The following is a 26529-nucleotide window of genomic DNA, read 5'->3' on the forward strand; positions in this document are numbered from 1 at the left end:
TGTTTTACTGCATACTGTCAGGATATAAAATGCAATGATACAATTACTTTTTGAGCATGGAGGAGGCGAAAGTGAGAGCAAACAGGTGACATCTGGTTTCAGAGAAGCTCCCAGTTTGGACATATTGACTGTCAAGAATAGAGCAGCTATCTCTCCCCACGTCACTAGTCTTAATATACTGTCCAACTTATCGAGATATTCTGAAATGGTTTAAGCAAGAGAGGACTCACCACATGGCCCAGCCTTTACACTTTCACTCATGACTACTACTGATATCCAGTTAAGGCAGTGATGTTTTGATGCTCACATTTCATTCTGCCATATGGTGAAAATCTGAGTCTATTCTCTCATAACATGAGTGAACCAGATAGAAGAGATTTTTCTTTTTTTTTAATTTCAATAATAATTCTATGAGTTAATCAAATTTAAATGGCCGAGTTATATAAAACTCACCCCTCCTAGACTTGTTATGAAATAAGAAATTGTACCATGTGCACATATTTATTTCTGCTGTGAAGCTGGGCAGCAGAAATAACATTTTACATTTGATTGACCTCTGTGATTACCTCGCTTTTGGAGCCAGCTTCAAGCGGCCCTTCGAGGAACTGCAGCTTTTGGCACTTCAGTGGTAGCTTCATTTTTCAGCTGAGGAGGGTTGCCCCTTGATGGGTTCACTGTCAGGTCGCAAAGCTTGGGAATAGTAGATAACTGCTTAGAGTAAGTCTGGGGTCAGGTTAAGCAGCATAAGAGACACCTGGTTGGGGTTAGAGGTCATCCTCGACTATGTCTGCCCTCTGTGAACTAGACAATAAAAGCCAACATTTAAGTGGAGTCATCTTAGAGAGTTGGGTGTGTCAAGAGATTATACTTTCATCCGTTGCTAACATGACTTTGCCTCACTGTTTAACCTACTGTTGCGTTGAAGGTCTAATTGTAAAGTTATTTACTTTACAAAGTACAATGTGGTGTAAAGTCATTTACTTGGTGTAAAAAAAAAAAAAAAGAACAACAGACGTGTTTGTATAAAATCTGTGGGAAATAATTCTAAATGGCAAAGTGAGAATGAAGCTCTGCGGTGCATCTGCTCAGGCCCTGCTCTTCACCCGTGGCCTCACACGCGCCGGCTGTGGGAGGCCGGTGTTTCCTGCAGCGCGTTGTGACGTCACACAGTGAATGAATGAATGACAGCAGCGTGGAGCCGGAGCCGCACACACACACCCAGCCCTGAGCCCACACTGCGGCTCTGTGGAGAGCGTTTTCTCCGTCCGACGCTGAAACACATCAGGAAACCGGCAAAGAGAAACTCATTACTTTTAATCACTATTACCGCCATGGCGAGAGGAGAGGGCGCCGAGCAGTACGCTGCGAGTTTACTCTCCGTGAAACCTTTAAACGCAGAAGCCAAGACAGCAAAGGTAAGTCCTGGGACATGTGGGTTTTATTTCTGGTCTTACATAAATTGAAGCGGCTGTCTGTTTGGCTCTTCCTCACTCAGGAGCGCCAAAGGGCGCCTAGTTTGAACGTTTGATGAGTCGCACTTCCTTTTAGCATCTCAAACCCTCAAACCCTCCCCAGACTTTGTCTTCGGGATTTGAATTTCACCCGGTTTGTCCGCCTGTCGTCGGCAGCTGTTCGTGAGGTCGACCGAGACAACCGGTTTTAAAGGGACCATTTCATAATTACGCTCATCGTTTCTGACTCCCGGCGCACCGCACGGTCTCGACAGCCGCAGCTGTGTTTAATACCGACAGATGTGCTGCGGAAACGTGAAGCGGTGCCGCTGCTTGATGCACGATTCAGGAATCCTTTGGTTTGTGGGACTAAAATTAAGTCTATATTCATCAAGGACGTTTGTAATGCTAAAATATTCAAAGCCAACCTCTGAGAGTGATTGAACACAGACTTGCGTGTTTTTATTAAAAGTCCAGAAGCCTAAAACGACTGAAATTAACAGCTGTGTGTGTCTTATAGCCTCCGGATAATTACGAGGTTTTTATGATAAGGTGTGACGGCATTGTGTTTTATTAATGAATCTGCAGCTGTTTTGATAACTGATTAATCATTTCAGTAATGATTCAAGCAAAAATGCCAAACATTTACTAGTTTCAGCTTCTCTAATGTGAGTATCTGGAGCTTTCCTCTGTCTTTTCATGTATGATAGTTGATTGAATGTATTTGGTTTTGAATTGATAAATATGTGCCTCCTTGTGCTTTGGGAAATCATATTAGGCATTTTTCACTGCTTATTGACATTTAGACATAGACAAAATGCTTCATGATGAAAGTTACAGCCCTAAATATCTCTCATTCATCATTCAGACACCAATGATGTCTGTTATTAAATGTTGCCTGCAGGCTGCAATCCTTTCTTTAGCTTCAGTTTTTATTCTTAGCTCCGCATGATAATTTGCCAGTGTGTCCTTGGTATGCCGACAAACGTGACAGAACTATTCACTCCCGATTTGTGAGGGGGCAGCAATTTCTATCATGAGGTGATGCCGCTTTTGTGTCTGTGGCGGATGTGAATTCAGATCTATAAGCCCTCCCTTGCTGACATCATCAAACTATAACAGGTGATTGGCTGTGGCTGCTGAGTGTTGGCTACTCAGCATGAAATGTCATACTACCTCCAACATCCTATTGCTAGAGCCAATAGCTGCACTGGAGTCTCTGTGATGTAGTGGGAGTGTGAGTGAACTACAGTAACCTCATAGTTTCACATCACTTTCTCACTGGAGCACAGGCGCACACTGCATCGTCACTCTAATCTGTCTCTAATCTGAGGTACTGAGCAGTGGGGTGAGGTAAATTAGCCAATCTCCGTCCCTCACAGTCACAGGTTGATTAACACACCATCAGTTTCCCAAAAGTTATGGACACAGGAATGGATGAGGGTAGTTGAAGCAGAAAACAGGGTTTAAATGAACTCCAGAGTGCAGAATAGAAATGCAGATAATGATCATGTTACACACCACTGCCCACATCACTTCATCTTGATTCATATCTCCTCTGAGAAGATGGGCATTTCATTGTTTGCAGTCAGATGCACAAACTATTATAAACTCAAACTAACTGGATAACACATCTCCTGTGTCGTCCCCTCTTATTCTCTTCCAGACAAGGGAACAGAGAAGCCGTCTGTCTGTGTGCAGCAAAATATGCTATGCCATCGGTGGGGCTCCTTACCAGATCACAGGCAGCGCTCTGGGCTTCTTCCTCCAGATCTACCTGCTGGATGTGGCTCAGGTGAGCTACAAAAAAGGGGAGCTTTACAAAACTCAAATCACACTACGCTGCTTCATTTGTTTTGCTATGAAAACACAATTTTTCTTTGACTTATTAAGTGAAAATTCATTTTGTACAACTGGAAAAAGTTGAAGGAATACCTAAAGTGGCAAATGAAACGCCCCTCATATCACACAAGTTGGACAACTCATTCCCTTTTCTTTGTATTTTTATATCTTTGCAGTAGCTACTCACACTGATTATCTTTAAGGCCGTAGCTTGTGTTCACACTTCTCAGCCTCGGATCAGTTAAACAGTCTTCATCCTGCGGTGGTTGGTCAAGCACGTTAACCTGGACCCCTGCTGCTTTGCTTTGTTACTCAATTAGCAAATTAGACTTTTCCACTGTACACAGTAGGGCCTTCAGTAAAGGCCATTGAGCTCAAGGAATGAGATCATTAGAGTAGCTTTGAATGCCACTTTGTTCTTTAACAAGCTGCCGTACTCTAAGCAGTTACACAGCCTCAAAATGTCTTCATAACCTCATTGATGTCATGACTCTTTTGAACTGTTCACTGCATCTATTCAGCAGTGCCATATGAGGTAGTATTGGCTCTTTGTTTTGGTTTCATGCTTCACTCTTTTTTCCATTTCTTCCCTCTAGCTGGATCCCTTCAATGCCTCCATCATCCTGTTTGTGGGCCGGGCATGGGACGCCGTCACAGACCCAACAGTGGGTTTCCTGGTGAGCCGGAGTAGATGGACCAGCATCGGCCGTATGATGCCCTGGTGGGTGTCTGAATCTTATAGCAGCAAATGCATTTCAGGACAGGTTCACAAAGCAAAGTGGACATTATGAAGGAAATACTGAAAATGCGTACATAGCATATTTAGCGGCATGAAAAGTATGAGGCAAATGTACTGACAAAAAGCAGCACACGTGCCATTAGCAGTAACCATGGCAACAAGGTTGAAGCAGCTACTGAGGGAGAACAAGTGCAAGAATGCAGTCTGTATGAAACCGTGCATGTAGAGTCCTTAGGACGCATGCTAAAAGTGGTGAAAGACGGTAAAAGTAGACAAATTATTTGCACTCGTTACTTTGATTTTGCCTGTCACCTGTTTATGGATGTAGATTTGTGGCAGTTTCTACCAATTGCTTTAACTTTTAGTCAGGGCACCTGTGGTTTACTTTTTTAAGAGAATTGTCTCTGTGAAAACTTAGATTAAACAGCTAGACCAGCTGTTAAGCACATAGATAAATAGGCCCATGAGGGACTCATAAATTCAGCCATGTGTGCCGAGAGCAAACTTTAAATGTGCCCTGTGGCGTTTTCTTGTAAGCAAAGGAAACATTCAGTGTTACTCATCAAACTGTACTGTTTGTATCCTTGAGGCATAACAAACATGTCTAGAGCATTTCTTTCCACATTAAATATTTAGATTGTTGATAAGTTGATGCATTGTTAACATTACTGTTTGTCATATTTATTTTGGTGCATCATGTCACTTAAGCGCTTTTGCATGTTGGCCCTCACTCCACAGGCTGCCTTTAATTTCCTTTATGTGTATGTGTAGGCATTGACAATATACACAAAATGTGCTATTCTATCTGATATAGACACAATAAGCAGATGAGAACGTCAGGTTTTGGCTAATCTGGTGCATGAAATACCTGATAAACCAAGTTTATAGTCACATTAATGAAAAATTCTCCATTAGATAGATATTAAAGATAAAGTATCAAGCATAACTTGGTATAAGCAGTAAATCAAAATCTGCTTCTATAAAAAAAATTTTATGTTTTTTTGTTGCCATATATGCGTGATTGTGTTTGTCTACTGTACATGTGCAAGCCTTGTCAAGGGAATCCCTACCTCTTGTCAAATGTCTGCTGGGATTGGCCTCAGCTTCTTGAACGGCTAGATATATGTTTTAATATATTTTTACTTTAAGCATTATAAAGCTCAACACTGAACAAGGAAAATTGCAGACTGTTAAATTCAAATCCTCTGCTTAAGAGCATAAAATGACTTCTGCAGCCAAATTGACACAACCAATATACTGTGGCTATGTAATGCTGACAGTTGATTTCATAGAGGTCGGTTTGTTGATGACCTTGACATTCTGCTCTTAGAGTAAAATACGTGCAGCTTCATTTTTACATATGTATTTGTGAGAAAGGCAGGAGAATGTGAAATGTGGCAGTGTTATGAGAATGTGTGGTTCAATAACCTAAGCCTTTTCTCTAACATGATGTCACAATGATATCTTGAGCATCGTGGGTATTTGAGTCAGAGATGCCGGCTGTGCATGAGTGTAGCGCGTTGTGGTTTGGGGGAGGGGAAATTTACCGACTACTGCTGTGATTGGTCAAGGCTACACCACACCATCAGCTTCAAGTGAATGAGGGGTGTGTCTCTGTGTGTGTGTGTGTGTGTGTGTGTGTGTGTGTGTGTGTGTGTGTGTGTGTGTGTGTGTGTGTGTGTGTGTGTGTGTGTGGGAAATGGAGAGAGGTTACCTTGGGTCAAGAGCTTGGTTGAAATACTGGAGGTCATTGTTAAAAAAGGCAACATGTACATGATCCTCTGTGGCCCGTGTTGGTTTCTGAGCTCAAAGTAAAACAACCATCAGTCAGATTAGAACCCGCAGATGTCTTTTTATGCCCTCACTTGTCCTTTCTATTTGTGCTACATTTTACATTAAGATATTAGCAGTTTTTGTTATCTGTGCACTTAATGTAATTTATTGTATGTACCTCAAGGTCATTTCCTGTGCCTTAGTGACCTCAGCACTGTGGCCTGTGTTTAGTCAGCCATGAAGCAGTCACAACCTGGCCTCTATTTCCAGATAAATTAGCTCTCATTAACCTAATTTGCTCAGACATTAGACAAAATCAGGAGGCGTTTTCTTGCTTATTTCCCACATGTGCCACACCAGAATGGGGGAGGGGGGAGTTTGCATATTACCATGTGCACATGCGAGTGCAGATGCGCCACCCAGAATAAAGACACGTCTCTCTGTGTTTAGTGTTATGGCTCTCAGGGTGAGTAAGCATTTATCTCTCTGTATGACACCTCAAATCCAAAAAAATGGAGGAAAAAAAATTCAAAAAGTGTAGCTCTTAACTTTAAGGCTGAAACTAATGCACTCTCTTCATTATCAATTAATCTTTTAGCTACGTTTTAATCAATTGTTTGGTCTTTCAAAATGTTCCTCAGAGGCCTGGATGACAGATTTAAATTGCATCTTTTGTTTGACTGGCACTCTAAAATTCAAAGTTTTCAGTTTACTGTCATATAATATAAAGAAAAGCTGTAGATCCTTACAACCGATAAGCTGGAACCAGAGAATATTTGACATTTTTACTTGAAAATTACTTAAACTATGAATCATGTATCAAAAGGTTTGCTGATTTAATTTCTGTTAATAGACTTACTGAATAATTGACTTAGTGTTGCCAACAAGAGACATGGGGTTTCCTGTTGGCACAAAAATATCTTTTGTAAAAGATTTTCTCATCTTCACTGGGTGATTCAGCTGGACTGTGGTCTGTTTAAAAACAAGTTTCTCAAGTGGCACCAGCATCTTTGAACAAGCCCTGGCACTGAGGTCAGCTGGAGGGCATACAAAGCTGGGGAAAACGCCACTGAAACTGACTGGGGGGTGAGAGTGAGGTGGGCCAAAGCAGCTTCGTCGTTGGGTCAGCCCACCCTCATTTCCCTCTGCAGCCCAGACTGAGCCCTTTCTCCACACACGAGCTCCAGCAAGGCAGGATTAGGAGGATTATTATTCACAAAGAGAGAGGGAGAGAGTAGAAAAGAAGTGACTGCAGGAGAATAAAAAGTGGGGGTTAAAGTACAGTTGGCAGAATGCAATAAACACACTCTTTAACAGCGCGAAATAGAAGGCCCAACGCTTTTTGTTTCAAACCAAACAGCACAGAATGAAACTCACATGAGAAGCAATATCTTTGCTTGGTTTTGTCTCCCTAAACAGTCTTCTACCCCTTTTCTTCCCAGGATCCTTTTCTCTACTCCGTTTGCAGTGGTGACTTATTTTCTAATCTGGTACGTGCCTCCTTTTGAGCAAGGGAAGGTCGTCTGGTACCTGATATTTTACTGCCTCTTCCAGTCAATGCAGACGGTTAGTATTTCATGTTGACACTGCTCAGTGCTTTGTTCTTTATCTTTGCTCCCTTGTCTAACTGTGTGTTTGTGTATGTTTACAGTGCTTCCATGTGCCATATTCAGCCCTCACCATGTTCATCAGCAGCGACCAAAAGGAGAGGGACTCTGCCACTGCCTATCGTACGTCAGCCCTCCGGTGTGATCCAAAGGCTTTACATGTCTGTTGTTGTTCATGCTCTGACGCTCCACTCCTGCGTTGCTTTCAGGTATGATGGTGGAGGTGCTGGGCACAGTGCTGGGCACTGCAATCCAGGGACAGATTGTGGGTGGCACCTCAGATTGTGCCGCTGAGCCTGATGTGTCCAACAGCACAAACTCCTCCAGAAACAGCACGTCCAGTACTTCCCTGGCGGAGACGGTGAGAGTTTTGACTCCTTTGCATTATGTCAGATAAATGATGAAATGTACAACCATTTGTTACAGCATCTACATGAGTGTTAGTTAGCTAATATCGCCTTTTCTGTCTTCAGAAACAAGCTTACTTGATTGCTTCTGGGGTCATCTCCATCATCTATGTCCTCTGTGCTGTAGTCGTGTCTTTGGGTGTGAAGGAGCAAAAAGGTATGAATCCATGAGATAACAAAAGTTGTCATTAGGCCAATGCCAATGTGGAACAATTTACTAATGCTTTTTGACGATTTCATATCAACCTCATGCACAAAGATTAAAATTCATTGTAGAGAAAATTGTGTAGAGGAATCAAGTCTACATTTTCCTGACACCTCAAATACTTAGAATCGACAAAAAAATCAGGTTGCATGGGCTGCAGGAGAAAGGTGTGTTTGGCTGTGTGCAGACCAGCTCTGCAGGGACATGCAAAATGTATGGCTCTGATGCATACATACATACAATACAAATGCTGGAAATTGTCATGAATACACCAAGACGCGTCTGATCATTTAGCTTTTGAACAATAAAAGGTTTTGATTAACTATGAATCCATTAAAGATTCTAACATGTCATTAAATGTACCAATGTCTGTACAATGACATTAGCACTTGAAATGCAAAGTTTAGGACATGGACTTCACTCAGGAATGCATAGATAAATTTTGAGACTTGCGTGGTGCAAAACCATGATTTTTTTTCATGATTTAAAGTTTGTATCAGTCTGTATCAGATGTTCTTGGGAAATATTTGGCGTCCTCATCATTCTCATTGTTCAAAAAAAAATTATCAGGAGGAAAAAATGTGGTGGCCACATTCTAGCAGGTGCTAAAAGTCTGCAAGATACAAATTAGACAAATACAAGAAGATTATCTCATATTGTGCATCAGATTTCTTACAACAGAGATTTTCAGCCAGCTTATCTTTGTTCTCTTCTCTTCCATGATGTATTTTAGAGAGCGGACATAAAAAATCAGTCCCCCTTACCTTCCGTCAGGGCCTGTGGTTGGTGATGAGTCACACACCATACGTCAAACTGGTCATCGGCTTCCTCTTCACCTCTCTGGCCTTCATGGTAATGCTGTCTTTCATCATCTGTCATGTACTGGATGTAGGGATCATTTTGAATTAATTTAAAGAAGTTTCATTGAAAGGAATAATTCAATATTTTGGGGAATCCATTATTTGCTTTTCTTGCTGAAAGGGGTGATACCACTCATGTCTTTAGGGTAAATAAGAAACTGAACTCGAGGACTGGAAACAGCTAGCCTAGAAAGGAAGCAAATAAGCATATATTCCAAAATGTTGGACTATCCCTTTATCTATAGCTGTAATTTGCTTAAAGATGACACTTCTTCAAATCTTTTTATAGCTACTGGAGGGAAACTTTGCCCTTTTCATCACCTATGCTCTTGGACACAGGAAGGACTTCCAGAATATTCTCCTGGTCATCATGGTGAGTGTTTCCACTTTACACTCAAGGACTCTTTACCTCCTTGTAAAAGCCCTAATCAGTATGAGATTTGGAGGACATCAGAACAGTCTGCAGCAGAAAACCCTGTTTGGCTGTCCTTGTGGTACAGATCAAACTCTGTGTTTGTGAGGTTTTCAGCTGTTACTCTGAAGCTGTTCCTCGCACGAGGAGAGACATGGCACCGGGGCTGAAAGGGCAGATTTTCAGGGTGAGAGGAGGTGTTGTTTGGGCTCCTGGGAACCTGTCTCCCAGCCACACATTCACTCGGGTTAGCAGGAGATGAAGGGAGAGACGGGCACACAGTGGAGCTTTTGTTGCCCAGGCGATCCCTCATTGCCACCATGGGAACTGCAACCATTGGTCGCGCCCTCTTTTCCATTCTCCCTTTGCTCTGTTCTTTCCCACTGATTAGGAGTGGAGACATTTTTCAGCGCCATGTATCATATTTGGAGAGGTGGGAGTAGAAGGGCAGAATGGAAATATTTCCCCACAGTTGATGTTTAGGCTGCTGAGTTTTCAGTGACAGTCTTGCTCTTGTGTGGTCATTTAACACTGGTTGACCAAGTGTGGCCAAGAGGCCAAAGGTTGTCCGGGTTAAGTCACGACCCCCACAAAGCATATTGTAGCCTTGTCCCTTGACCTCCTCCTCCAGTGGGCACTTTATTCTTCCTGGTTCCCACATTTCCCACAGTCCTTAGAGGTTTGATTGATTCTGATTAATATTAGGGCTCACAGCTGCAGCCAGGATTTTAGATATATTTAGGTCTTATAATAATGCAAGTCCTACATTCAGCTTTTTTTTTTTTAGATGGATAAGAATAGATTAGATAAGAATAGAAATCAGGCCCCTTAATTGGATGTAGCCTCTTCATTCTTCATTTTCTTGCAACCACATGAAAACATGGTTATATATGACGTGTCTCAGGCAAAGACCTAAATTTAGAAACTAAAAGTTGATTTTAGTCCCTGGTCGTTGTCTTATCAACTTTCTTTTTCTACTCTTAAAATCCAGCAGAATTTAAAGTTATATGTAGTATGGTGACAGCTTGCAAAAACCTCCACATCATCCAAAATACATGCCCTCAGCCTTTATTGTGCCTGGTAGTTGGAATCTTTTCCTTGATTCCAGGTTTAGGTTTCTCCTACATACAAAATGTATGTGGGAGTACACTCACATTGTTTCAATTAAATTTAAATCAAAAGGCAACAAAATTGATATAGCTTTAAGAATTGAATGTCTCTATCCTGTGGCAAAGGCTTTTTCTTAGTGCTGCTGGTAGCCCTAAATATACAGCCTGTCTGTATGAAATAATATTTAATGGAGCAATAATACTGATCATTCAGTGTCTCGTTTTTTCCAGCTATCAGGAACTCTCACCATCCCGTGGTGGCAGTGGTTTTTGACCCGGTTCGGGAAGAAGAAGGCAGTTTACTTCGGTGTCTCAGTAAGTGAAAGATGCTTGTTTTTGGCACGACAAAGGAATTCATCTAAAGAGGATGAGTTGTTACAGAATTGCTCACACTCTTTCTGCAGTGGGCAATACCCTTCATGATCCTAATCGTCTGCATCAAGAGCAACCTGATCATTTCTTACTTGGTGTCAGTGGCTGCAGGTGTGAGCGTGGCAGCAGCTTTCCTCCTGCCGTGGTAAGCACAAGTTTGTTAACAGAATCCGTCTCTAGTTCCAGATACAGATGTATCACTAGTAGATTTGTGTTGCTTGTGACTTGTCTTTCCTTCTAAAATGTTGTGTTTGTCCATTCAGGTCAATGCTTCCTGATGTAGTGGATGACTTCAAGGTTAAGAACCCGGACATCCATGGTCATGAAGCCCTCTTCTACTCGTTCTATGTGTTCTTCATCAAGTTTGCCTCTGGGATATCCCTTGGTATCTCTACCCTCAGTTTAAAGTAAGTTTATTGATCCATTCTTTTGTACGATTGCGGTTTCATCCTTAAAACTTTATCAGCGCTCAGCTAATGTCTGCACAGCTGTGATCTCTTTACACTATATGAGATTAGCTCCACACTACAGCTCATCAGTCCAGTGGTCATGTGGCCAACAATCACATAATCCTCTAAATACCCTTCTTGCCAGACTGTACTCAAATCAGCTCAACTTCTCTCCCTCTTTCTGCATTTTTTCACAGATTTGCCGACTATAAGACTGGGAGCTGCTCACAACCCGAGGCAGTCAGTTTAACCCTGAAGGTGCTGGTGTCTCCTGTGCCTGTGTGTCTTATTATTGTGGGACTGTTGATATTGAAGACCTACCCTATTGATGAAGAAAGGAGGCAAGGCAACCAGAAACTGCTGCAGGAAATCCTGTAAGTGTGAAGTGAATTGCACACACAGGCACTCGCACACTTAACACAGAAATGTATTGATTACCCAGGGTAACTGAACAAGGGTGGGTGCTATTGTTGTCCTGCAGGACTCATGTATGACCCCAGTAAACAAACCAGTGAAATGCTAAATTCAGCTCCTGTCTGTATAGCTGACCTAAATTCAAATGAAATACTCAAATAAACTTTGCCCTGTCGTTTGCATGTATCATGCACCATGTCTGCACAAGCCAAATCCTTTGTGTGTGACTCTTGGCTGTTCTCCCGCTCTTTAAACAGGGACTCTGAAACAGATTCCGAGTCAGAAACTTCAGCACTTGGGAGCAACGTGTAGCGGCGGAGGACGAGCCAACCACCACCGCTGGTTTACAAGTTTACACAGGCGGCCAAGGGACATGACCACCAACTATCTGTAGTAACAGAGAAGGGACCGCAGACACCGCTGCTGCCCAAACATCATCAGCAATGAACGTCTCCCTCCAGTGGATCACACAGGTTTACGTCGCCCCCTAGTGGCAAACCAGTTTCACCTTACGTGTGATTCCAAGTATTTTCTGTTGTCCTTTATCTCCAGCTGTGTCCCAATTAAACAGCATTTATGACAATTGAGAAACATACACAGGATACAAATCTCCAGTGTATTGTTTGTCAGTTAGTGTAGAGTCAAAGTCCGAGATTAACTTCTGTCCTTGTTGCTTTCACTTCTCAAAATACTTTTTCTTTTCCTCCTATACCTTTCTGCAGGTTTTTTTCCTTGTTTAGCTGAAACACGATACTGGCATCTGTTCACATTTTAACCTAAAAGGGTCTTTACCACTGAACTGGACAGTGAAATGTGATCACCTCATCACTTTAACGAAGATAAGACACATTTTCTGTCAGCATTCACCAATCGAATGGCTCATGGGAGCTGTAGTCATTTCATCTTGGTTGAGTTTTCCTCAACAAAGAGAAATGAAACTATTTTTCCAAAGATGTATCTCTTTATTGTTTATTGAGATGGTCCTTTAGTTATCTATCTCGACTAGTTGTAAGCAGTACCTTCATTTCTTTTGTGCATTGCATTGTGGAACAGTGGTACTCTTCTAATTCCTCTTTATCACACCTCCAGTGTGACTGCACTACATCCTTAAAGCCAGGTTAGAAAAGGTTGGAATTGGGACACTGCTTGTGATTTGTGGTATTGTTTACGAAGTATTTATTTGCTAGTTTACAAGATTGGACCTTCACTCGTGCAGACTTGAGTGCGATGTTACCTTTGATGTTTACCACGTCTGAGATCAGCTCTAACTTTCCATTCAGAGAGTGCTCTGAAGGACACATATAGTATCAGCCCATATTCATAAATGGCGTACCAACACTATTCCACTAATTGAAGTTGTACGGAGCTACTTTTTTTTTTCCAATTTCTACTCTCCTGTGGGTGGTGTTGCTTCTAGATATCATTTCATCAAGGCAAAAAATTGTACTTGAATCTTTTGAAGGGGAAAAGGCACCTCGTGATATGATGTAGTGAATGTAGATTATGTGAATCACTGCCTTACAAGCACATCTTGTATAATTACTTGCAATGAGATTTTCTGTTGAACCTGTTATTCAGATTGTTGGGTTTATTTTTCTTTTTGCTACTGAAAAGGGTTTCCCATCACACTTTATGTGCTTTAACATTATAGCCTATCTCCATCAGGTTTAATGTTTTAGAATGTGATCTTACAGCGAAGTCAACTCCACTATGAAGTCATTTCATTTAGCACGTTCTCACTTCCCAAGGGAAGAAAAATGCTTTATTTAACTATTTATTTAAACTAAGGGATTAGATTTTTTCTTATGAAAGCACATGTGTATAATAATTTATTAACAGCAAATTGTTATTGATGGATATGTGGCCGGGTGATTTTAAAGTCCTGTGGAAAACATTTGATTTTTCATCACAAGTTGCCATAATGTGATTAAACCATCTGCCTTCACAGTATTGTGACTCAAAAACAGCAGCACAACCCCAGAGTTTCTATTACAAGGATCTGTTATGTCCAGGAGATGTGTCATCACTTTCAACCACTTGATTTAACTTCAAATGATCTCAGACCCTCACTGGATAAATGATTAAGTCAGAAGGATTTCAAATCTAAATCTTAATATATTCCTGCATAGTTTTCCTTTTTTTAGACCTTTGAAGTTGCACTAAATGAGCTGAGGGAGGCGTGTTACATCTGTCCTTGGTGTTTATATGCTGCTGTATGTATAAATTGTAAATACTTTTTTCTAAGTCTGACTTTAATGAGCAATATATAAATCAGAAAAGAAAAAACGTGATGTGCTGTAAATTTGTAATTTTAAGTCTAAATAAAGTTTGTGGAAAAAAAGTGTTGGTTCCACCTCAGCTTTTTATGTGTATATTATTTACTAGTTTCAGTGGATAGCTGGATAAACTTTGTTTGCCAGCTATTCTAGTATAGGCTATAGGCTTTATAGTATTACATCTATGCAAGTTGGTATTTTATTATTATTTTATCATTTAGCCTTTTTTTTTTTAAATTCATTTTAATATAAAACATTAGGGTTGAACCCTTTCACAGTTTTAAATGAACACTGATTTGAATCAAGAAAATGCTTAACAAAAGTCATGTTTAGCCAAGGAAAGCCACTGGTTCCTTTTGGAGACAAGTAAATAAACTAAAGAAGCATAACTTCGGCTGTTTGGCAACAGGAAGCCAATTTATCCTGCGCTGATTACTTCCAGCCGTGAGTGAGCGGGGCTTTACGCGCAGATTGAAAGGCAGAGGTAGAAGGACAGCAGTCTGCTGCGATGAAAACAAAGTGGCATCTCTATATTTTGTGGAATGTTTTATCGCTCGGCCTCCTCAGCTCTGCAGCGGACACTTATGAAACTCAATTTGCTAGAAGGAAAAAGGTTTTCAACCTGGGTACTCCAAAATCCAATCCAATTAAACTGGCAACAGCAGGCGACAGAAAATCCCCGCAGAGATCACCTGCTCCGTTGTCTCGGCTCAGCTCTCAGAGCGCCTCCCCTGCTCCCACACCCGGAACACCTCGCTCCGTGCGTCCAGCAAAGCCCCAGGCGAAGATCCAGTCGGACTTTGCTCACCTCCCAGACGTCTCTGTAACCTGCTCCACGTCTGACTTTGTCGTGCGGGTCAAACCGGCTTTCTACGGTCTGGGCGCAGATGCAGAGGAGCTGAAATTGGGCAGCAGCTGCAAAAGCAACGGGGCTCTCAGGCCATACGGTGACCTCCTCTTCACGTATCCTCTGACGGCGTGTGACGCTGTGCGTGAGGTAAGATGCTCATGAGTGTCATTTGCTTCCAGACTGTGGAAAACCTGCGTCTTTAATCTTGAAATCACAGCTGTGGCTCCTTATGACAGGCGCCCCAGGGTTACCTGTTCTACAAATTCGTGCTCCATTATGAGCCTTCGCCAAAACGGTTATCAAGCAGGCCGCACCGGATGGATATAGACATTGAATGTCGCTATCAGAGGTTTGACTTGGTCTCTTTGCTATTTTCAACATCTTGTGTGTAAGAGCCTACTTTCTAACATCCTGCAAAATCTGCCCAGGAACCATCATGTGTACCAACTGGCTGTGAAACCCACCTGGCAAACTGCTGTTGTGCGTAAAAGGCTGAAAGGGCGTCCCAGTGACTTCCAGATCGAGTTGATGGATGGTAGGCGTAAAGACGTGTCACCAGACTTGGATAAATATCAAGTTAATTGGTGTCATGTAGTGTAATACCCTTTAAATCATTGTTAGATTCATGGAGCATACCAGCCAAGTCCCAGGTGTACCAGCTTGGACAGACAGTAAACTTCCAGGTCTCTGCTCCGCATCTCTCCTCCAGAGGAAAACTGTACATCAGTACCTGCTATGCAACACCATCCGCTGGCTCTCAATCACCTCTCAAATACGCCATCATAAGCAATTTTGGGTATGTAAGGTATTTCAAATGTTTTGGTTTTTGCCCTTGTCCTGATTTGCATTTAACTGGGACCAGTGTCCTGTCGGTGTCATCCATAGCTGCATGCTGGACAGCAAGAGAGACCCAGGAGCTTCTCAGTTCATCCATCGGACAGACAAGACCCTGCGATTCTCCCTAAAGGCCTTCCAGTTTACTGCTGACCCTGACTCTGAGGTGAGAGTGAAGAAGCTGTGATTTTTCTGAATTCACGCAGTTGCAATTGAGGCTTCACCCTGTCTCCATTTCAGATCAGCATTCACTGCAAACTGTCTGTCACATCAGAGGAACCAAGTCCTGCACACAAGTCTTGCAGCTACAGAGGGAACAGGTGAGCATTGATGCTATGCTTTTAAGCTAAGCTAAGATAAGGTAGCCTTTATTAGTCCCACAGTGGGGAAATTCAGTGTTACAGCAGCAAAGACGAAGTGCAGAGAAAAGAAAGCTTCAAAGAAACTGCAATAACAGATACTTAAGAAAGATGAATAATATACAAATGATATAATATTTCTACATATTATATTACAAATTACATGTTTACAAGAATACAAGAATTTCCCTCACCAGGACTAACTTTTCACTGTTTTCAAGTGGACTGAGCATATTTTGTGCCTCTGCTGTGCTAGGTGGAGGGCCCTCACTGGTGATGACTCCATATGTGAATGCTGTGATTCACAGTGTGTGACCTCTAAATCCCGGAGGGCCATGATGGAAGGTCTGTGACCATTTTTAAGCAAAGATTTAAGCACCCATTTCTACTTGGATTTGTTGCTTGGAGCTGCTTTACCTTGCAGTGTTATACAGTGTTATCTTTTACCAGACAACTCAAACATTAAAAATGACATTTGACATTTCTAATTTTTTTTCAAGGCTCTGCCAGCAGCATGTCACTGCTAGTCTCTGATCAGCCATACACAGCAGAAGATGGTTTTCTACCAGCCAGTCCCTCCCTGGTCAGCATTAGTAGAGAAGGCAAAGCCACAGTGAGTCGTGGCTTTGATGAGCTGCACAGTCAGGAGTCTCTGAGGCAAAGTGCAGATGTAGTAAAGTATGATGATGATGATTATGAAGAAGAAGAAGGCTACATGGAAGAGGAGCTTGAAGAAGATGAAGCAGAAAGCAGAGTTATCCTCGAAGAGATGACAGATGACAGAGAGGTAGAGAAATTAGTTTTCAGGCACGGTGTTTTAGTGGAGGAGAGCAAAGAGGCTGAAGTAAAGGATTCGAATGAGTTTGGAGTAGATGGCTCAGGGTACGGAACAGAGGATTTTTTAGAGGTTGAAGAAAGATCTGAGGGGAGAGAAGACGAGATCTCTGACGCACAGCAGGCGATCGATTTGAATTGGAAGGAGGATGAAGTGCTCCGTCACTGGGCACAGCTGGAGCAACTAAGAGTCAGCCTACAGAGAGAGGTGCAGCCACTGGACTCTAAAGGAGAGGAAGAAAACAGGAAGTATACAGATAGAGGTGAGGAGGATGAGAGGACAAGAGCCTATGAGGTGAAGTGGAAGAATGATGGCGGTCTGGCAGATGTAGCAGATGACAGGGAAATGACTTGGTATTTCACATGGAGGTAGTATTAGATCAATGAATCTGAGACTGTTCTAACTCTTCTTAGTACATTTCATTTCAATAAAAATAAACATGAAAATGCAACTGATGAACTGTCTTTAATCATAATTTGCATGAGACTAAGACACCATTTTCTTTATAAAATTAATGAATGTAATTGTTATTGAGTCCAAACTACATACTACTAAAACACTAAGAAAATGCATGCCAATGTTGGACAGCAATCTCCCATGAAAAAGGATCCTCCTCAGTCAGATTTCATTTGTCCATAAATCTTTATTCTTTCCATTATAAATGATCATTTACTACATTACAATGTCTGTAATATATTATAGTTCAACACAGAAATATCCCACTGTTTGAGCCATATTAACTCCATTATCAGTAACTAAAAGCAGCAGAAAATATGTTCCAAAATATTGATTCCAGTATTCTTTTCCATGTCCAAGTTTTTCCTTTAATGTCTTTTTGTGAATCAGTGGTCATGCACATGGATAGCTTTTAATCATAATAAAATGAAGTGGGATTTTTTGAGAAAAATATAGATTTGAATATGATATTACGAACTATACAAGTAAGCAAGATTGATTGATATCCTGATATTAGGGTTTAACGCAACATTCTGACTGCACAGACTCTCCTCTGACCATGACAGGAAAAATAACTTAAGATAATTAATATTTTTTTAACAAATATAATTGGTGAGGAAACTCTTTGGGGAAAAAAATACAGAACAGAATTTTAAAGCACAGATCCATTATTACTGGATATGTTAAATGTACAAAATATTGCTATATTTACAGATGAGCGCCCAAAAGTCCCATTGTTATGAGTACTGACTACAAACTCTGAATCAGCAGGACATAAGTGGTACAATCATTGTTCGACACTAGAGGGCAGTATATTCCCATCTCCTGCAATAGTAAAACTCAGAGTGCCCTCTAGCAGAGAAAGAAAAATATTTATTCTTATTAAAAAGCAAAATGTGTACTTTAAGACCCACACCATAGAAAATCCTTTGAATGTTTCAAAATGTAATTTTTGAAATAAGCATGTCATCTGTCCAAATCCAATTTCTTGTCTCTCTCACACACAGACCAACTTGCAGTGAATTCAGCGTTATGGGTTAAGTCCTTCCTGGGCTCCTTCAGTCTATACAATCATGTCGATGATGTCTCTTCTCCTTCAACAGTACCTGCTGTCCCATTTGTCTTCTCTGCAGCATCTGACATTGGAGGATGAAGGCACAATTAGTTTAATTGGGTGCGGAAAGCTAGTGGGATAGCTCTAACTATAGCATTGTTGGTTGTTTAGTCCACCTCATTGGCTCACACTGAATTATCTCAACTATTGGCTGGATCGCCTTGAAATACTGTAAAGTCATCCATTCATTCAATCCTTGATCCACAGTAATCACCTCACTGATCCCCTAAGTTTTCATGTCTTAATATGTCCAGAACTTTGTTTCCTGATCAAATATGTACAAAACTGATTGCATTCCCATCAGCCTCGGCTGTACTTTGTATTTAGGTCTAATTAGCAAATGATAGCATGCTAATAAGCTAAGCTTACGCTCGCTGAAGCTGTATTCATGCAATTTTCGCAGAATGGAAACAACAGGAAAACGTCCCGTTAATTTAACTCGGGAGCGTTCCAACAATTTTCCAAGATGGTTAACCCCACTACTACCCTTGTAGACACATAATTTAAATAGCCTAAATTACCAACTTTTGCTGTTCGGTATTTGAAGCAGTCTGTTACTTGAAACCATATATAACCATATGGTCTATAGCTCTTTCTAAATTACCTGATCTTTTCGATTAGAGATACTATTTGATTTTGTTTAGATGTTACTGTCACCAATGATTTTTTTTTTTTTATCAATTTTGTAAATGGTCAGTTGACACTTCACAAAGTGGAAGATATAATTGCTGTCAGAAATTCAGACTCACAATTGCAGTTTGGAGGCTGACATGAATGTTTTTTCTGACTCAGTTTGCTTCTAATTACAGTCTAAAAAATAATAAATGAATGCAGCCAAAATATCAGCATGTTAGCATTGTTAGTGTGCCTAAGTGTATACCTACAACTTCACAGCTGCTATCATTGCTGTAGACTTTGGTTCACACTCATTACATCATTAAAGTCTAAGTCTGATACATCATAGAGGATAATTTCTTACCCTGGATACTCTCTTCTTGTGCTTCCTGTCCTGCAGTTTGCTCTGTTTCTTCACTGGTCTCACTCTCTTTAGCCTTCGATTTGGGTTTCTTTGCTACAGGTGGTGGCACCTTCTTCACTGACTCTGCTTCACTCACCACCTTTGTTACAGAGGAAACCTCAAGGTTATTCTGTACACTTGCCTTGGCCTCCAGTGCCGGCTTGGTCTCAATCACCACCTTTTTGTTGCTCTTGGAGAAGATAAAGCTTGCTGTGCTAGAGGGGGACTTATGGAGGTCTATCGGCGATGTAGGTGAGTGCAGGCTGAGGCGAGATGCAGGGCTCTCTTTTGATCTGGCTGCTGTCCTCAGGCGGATAGCCTCCTGTAGGTTCATGGAAGGAGAAGCAGTCATGGCAGGAGGAGACTTTTTCATAGGGGAGGTGACTGTGGATGAAGATGCAGATGGAGCCACCAAAGACTGGGACTTGGGCAGAGCTGTTTGTGAGGTAACTGAGGTAACAGGTGGAGAAGTGGGTGTGGGGGATGTCATTATTAGGGACCTTCTGATGGGCTTTTGAGGGGCTTCTCCACTGGCTGATGAGGTTGGGACCTGATCGCTGGGCTGTTGTTTCCTCATTGTGACCTCAGACTGTGGTTGCTCTTGAGCTGTAGGGGGCTCAGGACTGCTGTTGATGGACCGCAACTTAACCATCTGCAGGAGCGAGGGGGTGACAATGGTAATGGGTTCCTCCTGTACAACATGGGCAGGAGTTGGCTCTTGGCTTTGGTTTTCTGTGCTTGCTTGACTAGGCTGGTGCCTAATGCTGGTAAGACCCTGCACAGGTAGAGGTGGAGGTAAAGGAATGTTTACAGGTGGAGGGGGAGCAGGTTCTTGAGCCTTTTCTGGTGGAGAAGTTTCAGGAGCTGGTGGGATTGAAACTTCAGATGATGGCAAAGGTGAGGCCTCGTGGGTTGTTGGACCATCAATGTTCGGGGGTGCAACCTGAGGTTGGTGCAGAAGCTCTATAAAAGGTGGGGGTGGAATACTCTGAGGGGGAGTGAGAATACTGTTTGATTCGGACAGGACATTCTCTTGAGGAAGCTGAATATCCTGCTCTGATAACTGGGGTTGTGATGGAATGGGTGGTGGAGGTGGAATACTTTGTGGTGGATCGAGCTTGCTGACAAGTGCTGCTCCTACAGAAGACTGAGAGGTATCTTCTTGAGATGAAGACAGAGCAACCTCTTCAGCAGATGGAGCGGCGATCTCTTCAGGAGGCAGAGGGGAGACCTTAATTACCAGTGGAGGGGAGACATCTTTAACAAGGGTAGAGGGGACTTCTTGAACCGGAGGAGGAGGGGACTGTTCGAGCCTCACAAGGGAAACCTCTACAGGTGGTGGAGAAACCTCTTTAGGTGGAGGTGGTGGAGAGAACTCTGTAGGTGGTGGTAAAAAGACTTCTTTTGGTGGTGGAAAGACCTTTTTAACTGTAGGAGGGGAGACTGCTTCAAGTGGTGGAGGGGGAGCTGTGTAGGATGGGGGAGGAGGGATATTCAGTGGTGGAGGTGCAATCCCCTGGGATGAACTGGACTTCTGAAGTTCAGCTTCTTTGGTCACTGTTGTCACCACTGATACGACAGATGTAGTTGCACAAGAGGAGTTACCACCAGGAATGGACCTCTCTGGTGGCACCTCACCAAACAATGGGGGAGGCGGAAGGGGAAAATCTATCTCATCAGGCCCACTGGCACCCGCTTGTGCCATTGGTGGAGGTGGTGGGGGCCAGGATGACTCCGGGGATACAACAGCTCGTACTGATGTAACAGAAGCAGCTTCTGTGGTCTGTTTGGCAAGAGGCTGGTTCAACACTGGAGGAGATGGGGATGGAGGAATGCGTACTGATGAAATGGCAGGTAAGGTATCAGTGTGGGTCTCTACCTCTGTAACTTGTGTGAATGTCTTCTTGACTTCTTCTCCTCTCATGGCTGCCAGCCGTTCTTCACGTTTCTCTACAGCCTTCACTAACATCCCATTCAATATATCACTTACTCTTACTTTCTCATCTTTTTCTGTCACTGTACTATTTTCTTTCAAATCTACATTCTGAGCCAGTCTTTCATTCTTCTCTTTATACATCTCTGCATTCAAACCATCCTGAACTTCCTTTCTCTCCAGTACATGTAGGGATCCATTTATAGACTCCACTGTTACAGCTGGATTCTTGTGTTTTCTTTCAACCACCAAGCTCTTCACAGAGCCCTCTGGAGATGCAGAGGGGGGCTGCCTCTGTTGTCTCCTGTCCTTTGGATTCTTCTTTATGATGGCATAAACATTATCAGGTGCAGGGGGTCCCAGCAGCAATTCAAAGGTACGTTTGCTGTGAGCCCATACCTCTGGAGGAGGGGGTGGAGGTGCATGGACTTTAGGTGGGGGAGGGATGTTGAAGAGGTCTCTCAAGGTCCTTACAGTGGGGCTGACACTGGTTGCGTCGACTGAGTCAGGTTTAGAATCCGCAGTGGATTTAGTGTTTTCAGGAGTCTCTGGCTGTGTGAGAGAGGATGGAGCTGAACCAGCAGAACTGGAGCCAGGAAATAACCTTTGAAGCTTTGCTAAGATGCCTCTCTTGTGACTTGGAGATGAGCCATGATGCTGTTTAGAAAATTGTGGGGATGTGGCATCTTGGCTAGAGTAGCCACTGGACGGGGAGATTACTTTGCTTAGCTTATTCTCCTGAAGTAGTTCCTGCTTCTCTTGTGAGGTATCTCTGGAACCTTTTTGCTGAACCTTTGCAGCTTCTTTTGCCTTATGTGCCTGGGATTTTGTGGGACTGAATAACACAGAGCCTGTAGAGTCATCCAGAGAACTGGTGTCAGCATTGTAGCCAGGGCTGTCTATGATTCTAGAGGTGACGGGTGAAGATCTCAATTTGTTTTTTTCATTTTCCTCACCTGAGGCACTGATACTATGGAGAGAAGATTCCCCTGAAATTACCTTAACCTCCGCGAGATCACGTGATCGTCGCTTCATCCTATTGTGGAGGGAGTAGGAGCGGCTTGGAGGAGGAGGAGCCCTTTTGGGCTTCATGACAGAGAGGCTACGCACAAACTGTCCCTCTTTCTTAACTGCATCTACTTTACCTATGAGCTTGCCGTTGGAGGTGCATTTGGAAGCCTTGCTGATAGAGGAGTGAATGCTGACTTTGTCCTCCTTAGCAGAAATATCTCCATTCTCTGACCTATTCTGCCTGGGGGTGCTGCTGCTGGAGATGGTTGAGGAGTCAGACACTAAGGTCTCTGAGGACTCAGAGTTGCTCCAACAAGAGCTGTCGGACAGATTGGGGGGGTTGCGGTGGTAGGCGGAGGTGATGGTGGAGGCTCTAGAGGAAATGGTTCTGGTTGAAGAGGCTCTAGAGGAAGCACGGGAGGGGGCTGGGCTGGAGAGCAGCAGGCTGCTCTTGCTGACAGTGCGGAGGCTGCTGCGACTCCGTCCACGGCTGATTTCTACCACCTCGATGGACGGTGGCAACACAGCATTGGGAATTATTTTGGACATGTAAGCAGCCTGGGGTGACATGGACATAACCGGGCTGGGTGGCTCCTGCTGGAGGCTGTTGGCAGTGGTCATCCATGGAACAGCCAGGGACCGGGGCCTCTGTCCACCTGACAAGTCAGAACCCAGGCGGTTCAACAAGGCGAGGTCGTCCCTATGACCAGCATGGGTAGCATTGAGCTGCTCAACTTGGTCTTTGTTAAGGGGCTGGATAACCTTCTTGTCCTGAAGGTTGGCATTAGCTCCTTTTTGTGATTCTGCTGCCTGCTGTGGGCCATCAGTGGTGGGACTGTCGTCAGTCTCACCATTATAAAATTCTTCCTCATCTAACTTCTGAGTCACTGTCCAGCCCACTCTGTCCAACCCTGATAGAAGACAGGAGGACTAATAAGCACAAGTTCGGCATGCAAATAAATCTTTCTATTTTTTCTAAACATAACATAGTATCAACAATACCATGAAATTGGTAAACACAGCACATACAATTTACAGAGTAATTCACACACAGATGTCTTTAATAAGTAATACATTTCAAATACTAGTTACGTACCGAGCTCTCTCTGAACATGCTGTGGGATACCCGCAACAGTCTTCCTGTGTCTTCTCCTTTTTGCTTTTTCTGACCTCTTTCCAGAGTTCAAGGGCCTAAATGTTGATCCTGGGGAAGCATAAGAGAAAAGAGAAAAACTTGATTCTTTGATCCTTAAAACAAATCCAATTTAAACTGAATCCAATCTGTACAAATCACCCATTAAAAGTTAAATAATTTCATGTAACTTTGTGTGTGTGCATAACTATATGTTGAGTAATGACCAAGAGGAGTTGTGGATTATGGTAACGTTACCTTGCCTGGTGAGTCCAGAGCGGGTCGATCTAGTGGACACAGATGATTGTACAGAGACGACAGAGGATGTGTCAGGAATGGTGCTGTCTGTCATAAAACCTCCACCCTCCCCGTCTGTTTGGATTGTCATTGACGACTGGCAAAAGGAAAAAAAATCACTTAAACAAGAACTGTGGAAAGAATTTTCAGTGTATGTAAAAAAACAACAATTCTTGGTGTGATGTGTCACTTACAATTGTGCTTTCATTATCCTGGTACTCCACTCCATTATTGGTATCTGCAAGGAGAGGAACATTTACCTCTGTAGATATAAAATGACATTCAAAACAGTGTTTATATATCTCTTGGTACACACCCTCTTGAGCAATATGTAGACAATTATCAACATGTTGGCATGGGACACCTCTAATTTAGTCCTGAAGTGTAAAGAGCATATCACTAGAGTGCATTGTACCTTCCTGCTGCACCATTTTCAGTGCCTCCAGGGCCTCGCTGTGAAGGTCCTCCAGGTACTTTGGCCTGCTGGCCTCAATGAACACATTCTCCTGGAGCAGTGGAGGTGCTGGGGTCTTGTCATCATCATCTCGCTTTGGGAGACCTTGAAGTACAGAGAAGGGAGAGGGGATCAGCCTGGATCAACTCAAAGCTCCGTGTTACTGTAACAGCAGAACAGAAGGGGTCCATATGGGCAGGACGAGAGCAGTCAGGTGTCTGTCAGGGACATTTAAGCACTAGAACGGTAAATATGTTTGAGAGTGTGAGTGCAAATTTAAAGAGGCTGAACTCCAGTTCCACTCATGCAGGATTAAACTCAAGTGACTCTGACGATGACTTTTAAGAGAGGATTATCAAATCAAAAATCTACTGCCAGCAACATATGCTTGGTATTACACCATTTTTTTCTAGCTTAAGTACCATTTAATTTGACAGTGAAAAGGACACTAATTAAATTGCTATCATCAGTTCAATCTTTCATTAAGTAGTTATAAAATACCTGAAATGCCATGTCATGAACCATGGACACCATCCAAAAAAGCAACAATTTGCTTTGAGACGCAAATTATAGTCATATGAACTCCAAAACCCTGAAAAACCTCCTCTAATGACTTACTGTCACACAAAATCAAGTTAAGTTGCTGGTTTTGATGCTATTACTTTACTTAGAAAGTGCAAAACTCTGTATGGCTTACTGACATTTTTGCATTTCAGATAAAATCTAATAAGAATTTCAAGTTGCACAGCAAATGTTACAGTAGCTTTACATATGCTGACCACCTGGCATGTGATGCAGCTCTGTAATACATGCGGTGCCCCCATGCTTCCAGGGCGCAGTCTGGGATCACTGGGCTAACAACCTGCTAAGACACTTTTATGTAATGGTGACAGCTCTCTACTCTACATTTAGCCACCTACTGTACTCTACTGTCCGCACCGTCGCTGTAAGACCATGCTGAAATTAGCCCTGACAGCCATGTGCTCAGTGACTGTTACTAATTGTTACCACTGTCTCTTCTGTAACAGCATTACAGGTGCTCTGGTTTTAGAGAATCCCAATAATCAATTATCTATAAATAAGCAAAATTTGAATTACTTGTTTTCCTGGCAAGCATCAAAAACTAAAGTGGGACTATGAATCACAGCACATTATGTATCAGCAGAGTAAACATTATACACAGACAGTGGTTTTTATGGTCTGCAACTTCAGGGAATGACCACGCTTTAATTACTTTATTGCCTGTCTTAGGCGAGCCAGTCGATCCACCCTCACGCGGTAATACTTGAACAGCAGAAAAGAAATTTCAACAGAGCATGAGCAACTGGCTTGAGTCATAAACCAATCAGGTCTGTTGTCTCAAACTTAAAAACAAATGGCATGTGATGCTTTCACTCACCTTTCTTCTTGAAGATTGTTGGAAAGCAGTAGATATTAGTACTGGAGCTATTAGTCAGAAGCACCACCATGATCTCCTTTATATCAGGTAAAAGTACACCAAAACTATGTCCAATTTATATAAAAGAAAGAAGAACAAAAAATGTATCTAAAAGGTGTAGACCACAGTCTGTCAGTTCAAAAATCATCCTCAAAAGCTGCAGACAGGATGATGATCTTGCTTGTTTTTGATGAAGTTGTTATTGTCAGTTCAGGACAGAGCAGAGACGATCTCTACAGCCAATAGACAATCAGAGCTCAGACACTAATCCTCAGCTGCCTAATTCCTGCCATCCCTCTCTCGCTTTCCCTCTGAACCCCCCCCCCCCGTCACTGCTGATCAAGACACCCAGCATCCCCACTGTTGCTCCCCATCTGCAGGCATGCTCGCTCTGGATTGGTCAGTAAGGGCGCAGATCAAACTGAGATCATGCATGTAAACACTGGAAGGAAAGAGAAAGCTGTTGTCAGGGATTTGAGGTATGAAGGCGTCACGAGTGGCTCCCGCACAGCTTCAGCTGTGTCAGTAAATAACAATACACTGCTTTGTTAGATTTTACACTTATTCAACATAGATCTCTAGAAACAGCAAATTTATACACTTCCTCAGACTTTTATTAAGAGACATATAACTTTACTGTTCTGCCACAAGGGGGAGTAAGTGAACTGAAATAATCTAGTCCCAAAACAAGATTTGAGACATTTTTAAAAAGGGGCCTGCAACTCCAATTCACATGGTCACACATGTGAAAATGTTCCCTATTGTTTCCAGCAACACTACATTAACATTGTTACTGTGCAGCAAGAACAAAGACAATGACAGTAGATCTTAAACTCCTCAGTTAATCAAGATGAATTTTCTGGTCTGGAGAAGCAGCAAACA

General features: G+C 42.5%; 3 protein-coding genes across 4 annotated transcripts in view; 2 read left to right on the forward strand and 1 right to left on the reverse strand.

The window, feature by feature from the left end:
- Positions 1-1135: 1135 nt before the first annotated feature.
- On the forward strand, positions 1136-14009 carry LOC139632994 (sodium-dependent lysophosphatidylcholine symporter 1-B-like). The gene is made up of 14 exons (XM_071498312.1): positions 1136-1415; positions 3118-3246; positions 3890-4014; positions 7248-7371; positions 7457-7535; positions 7622-7773; positions 7886-7976; positions 8758-8876; positions 9174-9257; positions 10637-10720; positions 10810-10922; positions 11041-11184; positions 11424-11600; positions 11898-14009. The coding sequence occupies exons 1-14, from the start codon at positions 1182-1184 to the stop codon at positions 11950-11952; spliced, it is 1710 nt and encodes a 569-aa protein (XP_071354413.1). The 5' UTR covers positions 1136-1181; the 3' UTR covers positions 11953-14009.
- A 246-nt stretch (positions 14010-14255) lies between these two features.
- LOC139632993 (zona pellucida sperm-binding protein 3-like) lies at positions 14256-17249 on the forward strand. The gene is made up of 8 exons (XM_071498311.1): positions 14256-14913; positions 15003-15115; positions 15195-15301; positions 15388-15562; positions 15652-15766; positions 15841-15920; positions 16216-16304; positions 16460-17249. Exons 1-8 carry the CDS (start codon positions 14425-14427, stop codon positions 17164-17166), a joined length of 1875 nt encoding a protein of 624 aa, XP_071354412.1. The 5' UTR covers positions 14256-14424; the 3' UTR covers positions 17167-17249.
- A 168-nt stretch (positions 17250-17417) lies between these two features.
- LOC139632992 (NHS-like protein 3) overlaps positions 17418-26529 on the reverse strand; it is a 28189-nt gene continuing 19077 nt past the window's right edge. For both annotated transcript variants that reach the window (XM_071498308.1, XM_071498309.1), the window contains exons 3-8: positions 24171-24314; positions 23950-23993; positions 23717-23852; positions 23423-23530; positions 19344-23237; positions 17418-18386 (exon numbers count right to left, since the gene is read on the reverse strand). In XM_071498308.1, coding sequence (XP_071354409.1) covers positions 18322-18386; positions 19344-23237; positions 23423-23530; positions 23717-23852; positions 23950-23993; positions 24171-24314 — 4391 coding nt within the window. In that variant the 3' untranslated portion in view covers positions 17418-18321. The remainder of the gene's footprint in view (positions 18387-19343; positions 23238-23422; positions 23531-23716; positions 23853-23949; positions 23994-24170; positions 24315-26529) is intronic.

Source organism: Trachinotus anak, unplaced genomic scaffold (genome assembly GCF_046630095.1).
Source record: "Trachinotus anak isolate AG129_WGS33_773 ecotype Australia unplaced genomic scaffold, CSIRO_AGI_Tana_v1 ptg000015l, whole genome shotgun sequence".
Taxonomy (NCBI): domain Eukaryota; kingdom Metazoa; phylum Chordata; class Actinopteri; order Carangiformes; family Carangidae; genus Trachinotus; species Trachinotus anak.